The 13,161-nt window shown below is 66.0% G+C and overlaps 5 protein-coding genes across 5 annotated transcripts; 2 read left to right on the forward strand and 3 right to left on the reverse strand.

Moving 5' to 3' along the window:
- Window positions 1-141: 141 nt before the first annotated feature.
- EMIHUDRAFT_426521 (putative ABC transporter) lies at window positions 142-4,868 on the forward strand (the record flags this gene model as incomplete). Its single annotated transcript, XM_005787913.1, has 7 exons — window positions 142-1,023; window positions 1,081-2,235; window positions 2,482-2,660; window positions 2,799-2,949; window positions 3,026-3,118; window positions 3,181-3,466; window positions 3,539-4,868. The coding sequence occupies 7 exons, from the start codon at window positions 142-144 to the stop codon at window positions 4,621-4,623; spliced, it is 3,831 nt and encodes a 1,276-aa protein (XP_005787970.1). The 3' UTR covers window positions 4,624-4,868.
- Window positions 4,869-5,103: 235 nt separating this feature from the next.
- EMIHUDRAFT_433874 (hypothetical protein) lies at window positions 5,104-6,382 on the reverse strand. The gene is made up of 4 exons (XM_005787914.1): window positions 6,364-6,382; window positions 6,157-6,203; window positions 5,942-6,002; window positions 5,104-5,817 (listed from the first exon to the last, which is right to left on the reverse strand). The coding sequence occupies exons 2-4, from the start codon at window positions 6,175-6,177 to the stop codon at window positions 5,234-5,236; spliced, it is 666 nt and encodes a 221-aa protein (XP_005787971.1). The 5' UTR covers window positions 6,178-6,203; window positions 6,364-6,382; the 3' UTR covers window positions 5,104-5,233.
- A 1,750-nt stretch (window positions 6,383-8,132) lies between these two features.
- On the reverse strand, window positions 8,133-8,710 carry EMIHUDRAFT_201699 (hypothetical protein; the record flags this gene model as incomplete). The annotated part of the gene is made up of 2 exons (XM_005787915.1): window positions 8,133-8,213; window positions 8,372-8,710. 2 exons carry the CDS (start codon window positions 8,708-8,710, stop codon window positions 8,133-8,135), a joined length of 420 nt encoding a protein of 139 aa, XP_005787972.1.
- Window positions 8,711-9,304: 594 nt separating this feature from the next.
- On the reverse strand, window positions 9,305-10,282 carry EMIHUDRAFT_98545 (hypothetical protein; the record flags this gene model as incomplete). The annotated part of the gene is made up of 1 exon (XM_005787916.1): window positions 9,305-10,282. The coding sequence occupies one exon, from the start codon at window positions 10,280-10,282 to the stop codon at window positions 9,305-9,307; it is 978 nt and encodes a 325-aa protein (XP_005787973.1).
- An 811-nt stretch (window positions 10,283-11,093) lies between these two features.
- Window positions 11,094-12,991, forward strand: EMIHUDRAFT_433877 (hypothetical protein). Its single transcript, XM_005787917.1, has 3 exons — window positions 11,094-11,788; window positions 11,921-12,020; window positions 12,127-12,991. Exons 1-3 carry the CDS (start codon window positions 11,193-11,195, stop codon window positions 12,904-12,906), a joined length of 1,476 nt encoding a protein of 491 aa, XP_005787974.1. The 5' UTR covers window positions 11,094-11,192; the 3' UTR covers window positions 12,907-12,991.
- Window positions 12,992-13,161: the final 170 nt, after the last annotated feature.

Here is a 13,161-nt window from a genome sequence, read left to right on the forward strand (position 1 = left end):
TCGATTACGTAGTGTGCAACATAATGTGCGCGTAGCCGGCCTGCAGAGGTGTGCGTGGCACTCGGCTTTTTCTTCTTTCATTATGGCCATTTCGTGGCCGCTACCAGCTGCATCTCCCGACCGACTTCTCAGCCGAAAAGCATGTGCAACGCTGCCCACCTCCCAAGCAAAGGCCAAGGCAGCGACAGCAAAGGCAGCGGCGCGCCGAAGTGGCAGCGCAATGCGAGCCTGCGGCAGCTCTACCGCTTCGCCTCAAAGACAGATCGCTGGCAGATGGTGGCGGGCGTTTCCGCTGTGGTTGTCTCTGGAGCAAACCAGCCGCTGCAGCTCGTCGTCTTTGGACAGCTCCTCGACTCGTTCAACCTTACCGACAAAAGTGAGGTTCAGAGACAGATCTTCTTCCTCGCAGGCATGTACGCGGCCCTCGGCGTCCAGCAGCTCATCACCATATCCATCCAGACGGCGTGCTTCACCGCGGTCGCGGCGAGGCAGAGCCTCCGCATGCGCGCCGCGTACTTTGCGGCGCTCGCCCGCCGCCCCCTCTCCTTTTTCGACGGCGCGGATGCGGGCGGGCTAGCCTCGTCTGTGCTCGAGAAGACCACCGCGGTGCAGGCGGGCCTGGGCGACGACCTGGCGCAGCTTCTCCAGCGTCTCGTAGCCTTCGTCACCGGCCTTGCCTGCGCCCTCTACTTCAGCTGGCAGCTCGCGCTGGTCTCGACGGCAGCCGTGCCCCTGCTCGCCCTCTGCGTCAAGTGCGCGAGCGGCGCCTACTCGCGCGCTACAGCCGAGTCGGCGCTGCTGCTCGACCAGGCCACCTCGACGCCGCTGGAGGCGGTCTCTGCCGTCCGCACTGTCCAGGCGTACGGCCTGCAGCGGCGCTTCCTCGCACGATACGCCGAGCTGGCGACCGCGGCAGCCGCGCAAGGCAAGCGGCTCGGCCGTGCCAAGGCGGCGCTGGAGGCGACGATCGCGCCAATCATGTTTTTGATGTTTGGGTCGGCGCTCTGGTTCGGATCAAAGCTGGTGAGCGACGACATGGAGGCGCACGAATATTGCCGCTTCGTCTCGGAGAGCGGCGAGCTGCAAGATCCGGACGGGGGCCGTTGCGAGACGGGCGGCGATATCATGACCGCATTCCTCAGCGTCCTGTTTGGCTTTCTCGGGCTGCTCCAGGCGCTCCCCTCCCTCGCCACCCTCGCCGCTGCCCGCACGGCAGCCGCCGCCATCCTCGACGTGATCGACGCGCCGCCCGACCCCACCGACGCCCTCGCCGGCACGGGCGCCGTGCCGCCGTCGGGGCGCGCCGCCGGCCGGATCGAGCTCGTCGAGGTGAGCTTCGCGTACCCGGCGCGGCGCGACGTGCAGGTGTACCAGGGCCTCTCGCTCACGATCGAGCCGGGCGCCACGGTCGCGCTCGCCGGCCCGTCGGGGTGCGGGAAGTCGACCCTCGTCGCGCTGCTCGAGCGGTGGTACGACGTCGACGGCGGCCGCGTCGTGCTCGACGGCGCCGACGTGCGCTCGCTGTCTGTCCGGTGGCTGCGCTCGCAGATCGGGCTGGTGAGCCAGGAGCCGGTGCTCTTCAACGGTACGATCGCGTACAACATCGGCCTCGGCGCGGCGGCGGCCGGCGAGGGCGGCGGCGAGGGCGGCGGCGAGGCGGCGGCGGCGGCGGTCGAGGTTGCGGCGCGCCAGGCCAACGCGCACGCCTTTGTGTCGGCGATGCCGGACGGCTACGCGACCGAGGTTGGCGACAAGGGCGTGCAGCTGTCGGGCGGGCAGAAGCAGCGGATCGCCATCGCGCGCGCGCTGGTGCGCGACCCGCCGATCCTGGTGCTCGACGAGGCGACGTCGGCGCTCGACGCCGAGTCGGAGCGCATCGTGCAGGCCGCGCTCGACGAGCTGCTACGCGCGCAGCGCCGCACGACCATCGTGATTGCGCACCGGCTGAGCACGATCCGCAACGCCGACAAGATCGCGGTGGTGAGCGGCGGGCGGGTGGTGGAGGAGGGGCCGCACGACGAGCTCGTGGACCGCGAGGGCGGCATCTACCGGTCCCTCGTGCAGGCTCAGCTCGGCGCTGACAGCGGCGCTAGGCCACCATCACCGCCCCGGGCGCCCGCCTCTCCGCGTCGGCGCCGGCCGACCACCAGCGGCTCGGCCGAGTCAGAGGCGGAGGAGGCTGCTGAGCCCGGTGTGATCGCGCGCGCAGTCCAGTTTGCGGAGGCGGCCGCTGAGGTTGCCACGGGGGCTGCGGTTGGTGCTGCCGACGTGATTGGCGCCGTCGACCTCGCCGCTGATTTCGACGACGCCGCCGACGCCGCTCAGATCGAGCCGTCGATCGGCGGCGGGCGGGCACGGCGGTGGCGGCGCGGCAAGCGGGCGGCTGGGATGCCGCGCAAGGGGGGCGAGGACGGGGGCAAGCGCGACAAGGCGGCCGCCGCAAAGCTGAGCAAGGAGGCGCGCAGCTGGTTGTGGCGGCAGACCAAGCCGGAGCTCGGCTTTTACCTGACGGGCCTGGTCGGCGCCGCCATCACTGGCCTCGCGATGCCCGCCGTCGGGTTTCTCATGGCGCGCTTCATAGTCGTTTTCTACAACGTCGACGTCGACGAGATGCGGCGCGACGCGTTGTTGTGGGCGCGTGCCCCTTGCTGCATCGGGACGTCGCGGCGAGCCTAGCCTCGGCCATAACTCTGAGCATTCGGCGACAGGCGCTCGTCTTTCTCGGTATGGGAGCTGCGCAGTCGCTAGGAGCCGGCCTCCGCCAGGCGGGCGTTTGCGCCTCCGGCTCTCTCGCCCAGCTCGCCGCGCCGCCGCATCACACCCACGTCGACGCCCGTTTGCCGGCAGGTCTCCTTCTCCGTCATCACCGAGCGGATGGTGCGCCGCATCCGCCTCGCCGCCTTTGAATCGATCCTGCGGCAGCCGATTGCTTTTTTCGACTCGTCCACGGTGAGCGCATTCGGCGTTTGGCGCTGCGGCGCCGGGGCGCACGCCCATGACGCGCTCGCGGTGGTGTCCATAGGAGCACACCGCGGGCGCCCTCGCCAATCAGCTCGCTGCCGACTGCCACCTCCTCAAGGCGCTGACGGGTGAGCGCGCCGGGCTCGCAGTCTCGCAGGTTCGCACCGCCCCCTCCCCCTCTTCCCCCGCCAGACCTGACCCACTGCTCTCGCGGGGCAGATCGCGGTTCTCATCGCGGGGCTCTACATCTCCTTCGACGCTTCCTGGCGCCTTACTCTCTGCATCTTTGGCGTCATTCCTGCCATCGTGCTGCCCGTCGCCGTCCAGGCTAAGGTGGTGGGCAGGTACGCAGAGCGAGCCAACGCTTCCCTCGTGCGGGCTGCGTCGGTCGCCTCGGAAACGCTGCTGCAGCTGCGCACCATCGCCGCTTTTGGGCTCGAGGCGCGCGCCGTCGATGCTTTCACCGCCGAGCTGTCGCTGCCGTACAAGCAGGACGTCCTCAAGGGTGCTAGCTCGTCGCGAGCGACACGCCTCCGCGCGATGGGCGTCAGGGCGCACGCGTGGGACCCGTCTGTAGGCGTCGCCCTGGGCGTGGGGAGCGGCACGGCCGCCGGTACTATCCTTTTCGCCGCCGCCTTCCAGTACGTTGTGGGCGCGCTCTTCTTTGACGCCGACTTGATCAGCTTCTCCGACATCATGAGCTGCCTCCTCGTCCTCATCTTCATGGCCTTTGGCTTCGCCACGGTCTCGCGGGACGTCTCGGACCGCGCCGAGGCCATGCAGGCGGCACGGCGCGTGTACAAGCTGGTCTCGACGCTGTCGGCCATCGACGCCCTCGCCGGCACGGGCGCCGTGCCGCCGTCGGGGCGCGCCGCCGGCCGGATCGAGCTCGTCGAGGTGAGTTTCGCGTACCCGGCGCGGCGCGACGTGCAGGTGTATCAGGGCCTCTCGCTCACGATCGAGCCGGGCGCCACGGTCGCGCTCGCCGGCCCGTCGGGGTGCGGGAAGTCGACCCTCGTCGCGCTGCTCGAGCGGTGGTACGACGTCGACGGCGGCCGCGTCGTGCTCGACGGCGCCGACGTGCGCTCGCTGTCTGTCCGGTGGCTGCGCTCGCAGATCGGGCTGGTGAGCCAGGAGCCGGTGCTCTTCAACGGTACGATCGCGTACAACATCGGCCTCGGCGCGGCGGCGGCCGGCGAGGGCGGCGGCGAGGGCGGCGGCGAGGCGGCGGCGGCGGCGGTCGAGGTTGCGGCGCGCCAGGCCAACGCGCACGCCTTTGTGTCGGCGATGCCGGACGGCTACGCGACCGAGGTTGGCGACAAGGGCGTGCAGCTGTCGGGCGGGCAGAAGCAGCGGATCGCCATCGCGCGCGCGCTGGTGCGCGACCCGCCGATCCTGGTGCTCGACGAGGCGACGTCGGCGCTCGACGCCGAGTCGGAGCGCATCGTGCAGGCCGCGCTCGACGAGCTGCTACGCGCGCAGCGCCGCACGACCATCGTGATTGCGCACCGGCTGAGCACGATCCGCAACGCCGACAAGATCGCGGTGGTGAGCGGCGGGCGGGTGGTGGAGGAGGGGCCGCACGACGAGCTCGTGGACCGCGAGGGCGGCATCTACCGGTCCCTCGTGCTGCACAACAATGCCGGGCGCGTCGAGCTGTGAGCACCGCGGCGCGCGAGCGGGTGGGACACATGTGGCTTGTGGGAGATAGAGATCTAAGAGCGGGACGGGACCCGGACAGAGCACACGCGAGAGGGGGCAGCTGCGCGTGTGCCTGAGAGAGAGTGTGCGCTGTAGCATGCGAGCGGGCGCCGCGGCCGCAACCGCGCTCTCTCGCACAATACCGATCACACATATCACTGACATATGTGTGTGGGCTGTGTGGCTGCACCGGGCGCGGGCCGCTGCCGTGGGGCGAGAGAGGGAAAATTAATAAGGCGTGTGCGCGCCGCGCCGCGAACCGCCGGCCGGGCCCGCCGGCCCCGAGCTCTCTGCCCCCGCCCGCCCCAGGCCCCGCGGTTGTCTATCGCATGTCGCGGGGACCGCGGCGGACGGCGACGGGGCAAGCGCGGGGCGGGCGGCGGAGACTATTGCAATATAGAGGTTTGGTATGCTAAGTAAGGGACATTCATCTACTGTGGGTTTATGGTTTTTCAATGGGTGGTACTACGCAAGACTCAAAAAGACGCACATAACATGATGTGCGTCGCGCCAGAACCGTCCTATCCACTCTCTCGGCTATACGCCATCGCCCGCTAGTCGTTCGGCGCATTCAGTCGCCGAGCATGGAGAGCGGCAGCTTTGACAGCGTGCGGGAGTCGAGCGGCCCCTTCGGCGCGAGCACCTTCACGTTGATACCGTCCTTGACGAGGCGGCCCTCGGCCTGCAGCGCCTCGTACCGCTCGCGAGGCAGCTTCGTGAAGCCCCAGTTGTTGGAGACGCAGAGGCGCTGCCGGCCGGGGAACTTGTACTTTGCGCGGCGGAGCGACTCGAGCACCTGCGGCTTGTGCACGTCGCGGGCGCGCACCGAGAGCAGGATCTGCCCAATCTCGACGCGCGCAACCGTGCCGTACGTCTTGCCGAACGCGCCGCGCATGCCCGTCTGCAACCGATCCGCGCCGGCGCACGAAAGCATCTTATTGATGCGGAGCACGTGCCACGGGTGCACACGGATACGCAGGTGGAAGGACTCCTTGCCCGCGTTCTTCACCATGTACTTGTTGCACGCCACACGCGCCGCCTCGAGCGCCTCGGAAGAGAGCTGCTCCTTCTCCACAGACACCATGTGCGCGGCGAACGGGAAGATGTCAACGGGGTACTTCTTCTTGCCCGCGTCGTAGATGCGAATTTTCGGGTCTGCGCGCGCGCGCGCGGCGGGGCGGGCGGGGTTGGCTCTCGCACAGCGGGAGCGGGGCAGAGTCCCAATGCCCCAGGCGCGACGTCCCGGCGGCAGCGAGGCGGGGGGAGGGGTCCCTCTCACCAGGGACGCCGCGGTTGAAGCGCGACTTTGGGTACGGCTTGTTCTTCTGGTACCGATAGCACTGCAGGCAGAGGGAGCGGCGGACTCATGGGTGGACGTGGACGTCGCCATCTCCCATGTTCACGGCTGGGCCCGGTCGGGCCCTTTGGAGAGCCCGGCGCGCGTGCGGCGCGTCTGAAGCGATACGAAGGGGCTGCGACGTGCGGCGCGCGCGCCTTGAAGGGGCGCCGACCCATCGCTGCTGCCGCCCTGCGCCGAACTCCTGCGAGCAGGGCGGGCGCGGCGAAATGACCCGATGGACGCGGCGGCGACTTCCCCGGCGCCTCAGAGAGGAGAGAGAGCGCGCGCGGCAGGCCAGCGCAGCGCGCGGCGTGGGAGCAATCGCATGGCGTGCGTGCGCTGAGGCCCCCTAGGGCCTAGACCTCTGAAGCACGGCACGCGCAGGTGGCGTTTATTTTTGCCCTTTCGGGTATCATGACCGGGTAGGTAGGGTAGGTCTGGCCCTCCCGTCGGGTTTTTCCCTCTCTTCAAGCTGGAATTTTCACAGCAGAAAAAGAAATTTTCGGCGGAAATCACGATGTCAACCCTCCCCAAATGGGTGATCTGATGCTTGTAGGGCTTGAGAGTGGCCTCCCAGAGAGTTTTTGTTTTGGCCTCCCATGTCACAAATAAGTAGGTAGGTAGGTTAGGTAGGTAGGGGCACCGCAGGGGCCGGCCAGGGTTTTGGAAGAATTTCATCATGAGGCCCGCCCAAGGCCAAGCAAAAATAAACGCCACCTGGCACGCGAGGTCTTCCGTATTTCTTTTTGATACCGAAGGTCTACATGTAGGCACGGGAAGCTACAAGCGCCAGAGCAGGGTCGTAGCTGTCTTGCGCGGCATTTTCTTATTTTATGCTCTAGGCGCCTGGACCTCTGAGGCACGAGAGGCAGCGAAACAAGAAACTAGAGCATCAAGACGCCTGGGCAGCTTCGCGATGCCTTCCGTGTTTCTTTTTGGTGCCGGCAGGCTGAAAGAGAATTCGGGCCCGCTGCCGCTCTGGACCTAGTGAGGCGATGAGAGGAGAGAAACAAGAAACGCTGGGTTTTTGCCAGAGCTCCAAATGGCCCGGCACTGACGACCGTCCCGACATAGACAGGCTCCGCTGGGGCTAGGCGACGCCTCGGCACCCATCCTTCCTCTCGTCTTGCTGAGCCACGTCACTGCGTAGAGTACGTATGAGCACACGGTGCACTGCCGGTGCAAGTGCCCCCCCCCCCCCCCCCACCCCCCTCTCCTACCGCTCACTGGATGAGCATACGGTACGAGTCGCCCGCCGTCCACGACGTCACGACGGTGTTCGTGTGGCCGTTGCCTGGCGGGCCGAGCGTGATGCTGTTGAGCACCACACCGCGCGGGACGCCTAGAGACAGCACCGGCGACGTGAGCGGCGTAGAGCTACGGAGGAACGACCTGCACCACTCACCCGCCGCGCGCAGCGCGGCGCCCTGCACGTCCGTGCCCGCAAGGCCGCCGTTGGCGTCGTCGGCCGGCACGGCGGTCGAGTCCGTGCCGTGGAACTGACGCACGTGACCCAAGCAAAACTCGACGCCGTCCTCGTCCTCGGCCACGATCCATGTGCGGGTGCGCGCGTACAGGTTGATCCACCACTGCACATTGCCCATGGCACGGAGGGGGGTATGGGAAACTCCAAAGAGCAAGACCGTTGTTAAGCGTGCTTGAAGAACTCTCCCAGGTCCGCGAAATCATCAAGGTCACTCTATTGGCCTCGCCACGGGCCACGCCCCACGGAACGCTGTGACCGATACGGCTTTATCCCGCTCGTAACTTTCAGCAGCGCCCTAGAGAGGAGAGACGGAGAGAGAGCCGGCGGGGAAAGTCAAAGTGGGTCTTAAAGTGCGCGCGTTGCAGGGAGAGAGAGAAGTCGCCAAGTCCCACGTCAGAGCGGACGCGGTCCGCAGCGCAGCGGAGCACCGGGACGCGAGACGCGCAGCTCTTACGTACATTCCCGTAGGAGGACTCTGCTGACAGGGTTTGCGATGAGGAGCGACCCGAAGGGTTTCTCGGAGGTTAGTGCACCACTAACCGCCGAATTCTTTTTGCTCGGCTGAGGGAGGGTGTAGAGGATGTAGAGTGTAGAGCGCACACAGTAGAGCTGTAGAGCTGTAGAGCGCTGTAGAGCTGTAGAGCTCTACATCCGCCGCGGGACGAAGCGCCTGCGTTGTAGAGCGATGTAGAGCGCGATTTTGTTGTAGAGTTTGTTGTAGAGGCTCTACAGCAAAACCGCGGGAAGGCAGTGACTCAAAGAGGTCGAGCCGCGCTAATGGGGTGTCTCCGAGCTTACTGGAGCTCTGATGGACGGCCCTGACTATCCCTGACACACAGAGAGTCACTCTGACGGCACACAACACCCTATAACTGCGTCATGACCAGCCTGCCATGCGTCGCCGGTGCCGCATTCGTCGCAGTGCTTCTGTAGCAGGCGGTGGACTGTCGGCTGCGAGGACGGTCGCATTTGCGCGAGGCGAGGCGAGCATTGCTGCGCGTTGCATGCGCCATGCCTCGCGCCAGCGCGTGCGGGAGCTCCTGGCTGAGCGTTGAGTCCAGGCGAGTTGCGCTGGCCACGATCGCTACGCCGAGCCGAGCTGACGCGCCGAGGCGCCGGCCAGTCGCAGCCGTGAGGCATGCCACAGCAGCAGAGGCACCTGCCACCCATTGGGCGGGCAGACAGAAGGCCAGGGCAGCACTGGCAAGTGCAACGCGCCTCATGTCGGAGAGCGACCGTCCTCGTTCGCCGCTTTTGATCTAGAGTTTGTTGTAGAGATTTCACGTTGTAGAGCGCCTCTACATCGCTCTACAACGCAGGCGCTTCGTCCCGCGGCGGATGTAGAGCTCTACAGCTCTACAGCGCTCTACAGCTCTACAGCTCTACAGCGCTCTACACTCTACATCCTCTACACCCTCCCTCAGTCGGCTACCTGGGGAATCCTCTTCAATTTTTGTTTAAGAGATAAGACGAGTCGAGTCTCGAGAGGATCTCCATCGGATCTGTGAGAGAGGTGGCTGTGCATGCAGCAACCAGCATGGCATTTGGCCACCATGTGTGGGAGAGAAAATTTGAAGACAGCGAACCAAGCCTCTCGCATTCGAGATTCGTAACAGGTAACTTCGCGCGCTCTTTTCTCTCCTACTTCTCTCTCCCAGTGGTGTACCTGTGTTAGTGCCAGTGCGCGCCAGTCCCGTGCCCAGTGTTGTGCGAGGGAGTTTCGTTGTAAAATTCTCTCTCCCACATCTTCCCACCAATATGAACATACAGTAAGACACGCCGAAGCCGCCGAGCGAGCGAGCGCGACGCTCCTCCCGTCACAACCTGCCCATCAGCACCGTGACCTGCCTCGCGTCCGCCCCGGTCAGAGCCGGCGGGCGGACGCGGAAGAGGAGCGCCGCGTTGGCTGCGCCGACCCTCGCCTCCACGAGCGCTCTGTCGCAGCCGGCGGCGGCGCGGCGCAGCGCCCGCTGCGGCTGGCTCCCGCGTGCGAGCCTCTCCTTGACGAAGGAGCCCGACAAAAAGGTCTTGAGGTAGATGGCGGCGCGCTCCAGCGTCGCCGTGCGCACTCGGTGGGGCGGCCGCGGCGGCGCCGCGCGCCGCAGCTGCTCGTTGAGCGGCAGCAACCTCTGCCGCCAGATCTTCTGCAGGTGGACGTGGTGGCCGTGCACCTCGTACGGCGCGCCGAGCGAGCGCCACAGGCTCGCCTCCAGCGAGACGGACTGGCCCTGCGACAGCTGGAAGGAGCCTCCGCCGTCGTCCCACGCGCAGTGCAGCAGTCCGCTCCCTACGACGCCACCCACACGGCCGGGCTCGCTGAAGAGCGTGATGCGATCGACGCGGTGCGCGCCGTGAAGCAGCACGTCGCCTCGCGGGAGGGACGGCGCCGACCGCTCAATCTGTCGGAAGGCGGCCTGCGTCAGCATGTCGTCGGCGTCGAGCCGCACGAATGTGATCCACCCACACCGGCGCCGCTGCAGGAGTAGCTGCCGCGCCCCCGCCGCCGCGGCCGCGCCGCTCCTGAAGACGTGCGCAGCACCGCTCGGCCACGTGAGCGCGGCGGCGTCCAGCTGGGCCTCTGTTCGGTTGGACGAGTAGGTCCCGCCGAGGAGCACAAGGGCGTCGTGTGAGGCCGACGGGTGACCTGCTTGTGTGTGCCGGTGGAAGGCGGCCGCCGCCGTTACCGACGGCAGCACAAGCTCAGTCAGCCAGCGAAGGCCCTCGCGCACCCGCGCGGGTCGGTGCTCACCCCAGAGCGAGATCTTGACGGCGTAGCAGCGCGACGTTGGCTCCATCGCGCCCGGCCAATACTCCCATAATGGGTGAGAACGGAGTTCTCGGGGTAAGCTCAGCTGTGAACTTCCCAGTTGTTTGCTTGCGCGCACGCCCAAGCTCGAGCGGCATCACGCAGAGCGAGCTCTGCGCAGGTCCCGCGACCTTCTCGGGCAGGAGCCCTAGATTTCTTGTCGTGGCTCCTAAAAAATAGCGGGGCCCTCCGGGCTGCCTCCGGGGTTGTGTTTTTGCGTAACAGCTCCACAGTCTAGAAGAAGAGAGATAAGCGTACAGCTGTCTACTTCAGCAAACAAACAAAAAAGGTGAAAAGAAAGAAAGAAAACAGACAACCCAAGGGAGGGATGGGAGGACGGCACGCGGGCACGCCGCCACCACACAGGGATTTTAAGGAGAGGAGTGTGGTGCTAGCCGTCGCCCACCCTAACCCTTGGGCGTCTGCCTCTTTCTATCTCCCTTCGCAGTCCCTCGCCGATTCTCGCTGCAACCTTCATGCCACCTCGCGGTCGCCCCAACTCTCGTCGTCCTCCCTCCTGTCGCTTCCTCCTCTGTCGCGTCGCTCTCGTCTGCACTGCCTCATCCTGCGACGCCGCCGCCGCCTGCCGATCCCTTGCTCTCGCGGCTTCTCCCGCCTTTCGGGGCAACTCTGCCCTGCTCGCGGCATATTTTGGGCCCTCGAGTTTATCGAGCTCTCCTCGCGCAAGGACGACTCTTCTGACGCCCACTGCGATCATTTGCCGCCAAGTTCTTTCGTTGCTCAGGTCCAGTCCGTGAATTGTTTTTCTTTTTACTTTAGCCCATCCGAAGTGCGGGCTCCTTGCCGCCACCAACGCAGGCTCCTGCCGGAGTGCGGTCGCCCTCCCGACTCAAGGGGACCAAGGATAACCACCTCGAGACGTCGATAGAAGCCACAAGATGGCTCAGTTTCGAGTCAACGGTCTGGAGTTTGCATGCCTGTTTCACAACGAGTCGTCGTCGGGCGAGCTCGACACCGTCTCTAGCTCGGACGACTCAGTGCCACACACCTTCTGGGCCGGCGTGATACTCTCCGTCATCGCTGATGTCATCATCGCAATCTCTCTCAACACGCAAAAGATCGCGCACAATCGAAACGCGGACCGCCAGACCGGGAGGCCATCGAAAGCGTTCATTCGTCTGCCTCTCTGGTGGGTGGGTATCACGCTCAACGCTCTGGGGGAGGTCGGCAACATGTTGGCCTACGGGCTGGCGCCCGCGGCTGTTGTGGCGTCTGTCGGCTCCGTTGGGGTCGTCGTCAATCAGATTATTGCAGTCTGCTGCCTCAAGGAGCAAGGCCGCAAGCGCGACCTCGGAGGCATCTGCGGCGTCGTCGCTGGAGTCGTGCTCATCATCTTCGGCGTTCCGGAAACAGAAAAGGAACTGACGGTGCAGGTCATGCTCTCCGCAGAGGTGTTCCTCGCGCCACGCGCGTACGTCTACCTCAGCGCGCTCGTGGTTGTCATCGCCGTCCTCGTCATCTTTGTCGAGCCGAGGCGCGCTGACGCTCATCGGCACACTCCTCGCGCCGCCGCCGCCGCCGCTGCCGCCACCGCCACTGCCGCCGCCGCCGCCGCCGCCGCCCCCCCGCACGGCACCGCCTCACCGCCGCGAATCGGCCTCTGCAGGTATGCAGAGCGGCACATCCTCGTCTGGCTGACGCTGTGCTCTGTCATCTCCTCGATGACGGTGGTCGCATGCCGTGGCTTCTCCTCCCTTGTCACCCAGGTGGCCTGCCGGCCCCGCACCCCGCCGCTCGCCACCGTTCTAGCGCACGTGAGCTAGCCCTCGGCCTCGCCCGTCACACACCTGACTTCACCCGTCGCTCGTGCAGGCGGCAAGTGACTGCGCCGCCGAGCATTGCGTCGACGACGTGCTGCGGCCGCCATGCTCTCAGACCCTCGCGCACTGGTTCTTCTGGCTGCTGCTCGTCGTGATCATCGTCACCGCAGTCTGGTCCGCCTACTACCTCAACAAGGCGATGCAGTTCTTTGGCAACTCGGAGACGGTGCCCGTCTATTACTGCACTTTCATGCTCATGTCCATCGTCGGCGGCGCACTCGTCTTCAACGAGTTTGAAACCGTCCGAGGCGCGCAGCTGGCCATGTTTCTGAGCGGTGTGGTGCTCGCTATTCTCGGCGTCTGGCTCATCACATCTGGCCGCCACTCGTCGCCCGCGGCGGCGCTCAGCCAGAGCCCGTCGCGCCGTGTCAGCTCGTTCGCACGTGAGGCGAGTGGCGATTCGGTGACCAAGCCGCCGCCGGCCGCGCCCGCCTCGGGCGACTCGGATGGCACGATAGCCGTGGCGGGCGAGGAGAAGGGCTCGGGCTCGCGTCCGCACTCGAGTGCCGACCCCTCGCCTCCCTGGACGGTGCGGGTCGATGCGGCGGCGCCGCCGCCGCTGACAGTGCCGAGCTCGCAATCGGAGGATGTGCTGGTCGCCAACCCAATCGCTTCGCTCATGGGTGCTCTGTCGCCGGGTCGAAAGGAGCCATCCAGCGCGGGGAGCAGCGCGCTGAGCAGAGCGCGGCAGCAACGTCTTTTTTCTTCCTCCACCCAGCGAGCATTGGCAGAGGCGTGCGACGAAGGCGACGAGGCCACTGTCAGTGTCTAGAAACGCTCTCGCACACATCTGTGTATCTCGAACACTGCTACGCCCGAGTTGTTGCTGATATATAATGATTCTGTTTGAGCAGTGGAAAAGATCTCCCATACCCTTCCGAGATTCAGATACGGCTCTATGAACCCCCCCCCCCCCGCCCCGTCGTCTCGGGTCGGCGCTCCAGCCCCATATGTCTACAATCTAGGCGCAGGCCGAGGCCGCGCACACGCGCACCGCACCGCACGCCAACGCCGAGAAAAAACTTTC

The sequence above is a fragment of the Emiliania huxleyi genome, assembly GCF_000372725.1.
Source record: "Emiliania huxleyi CCMP1516 chromosome Unknown EMIHUscaffold_14, whole genome shotgun sequence".
NCBI lineage: Eukaryota > Haptophyta > Isochrysidales > Noelaerhabdaceae > Emiliania > Emiliania huxleyi.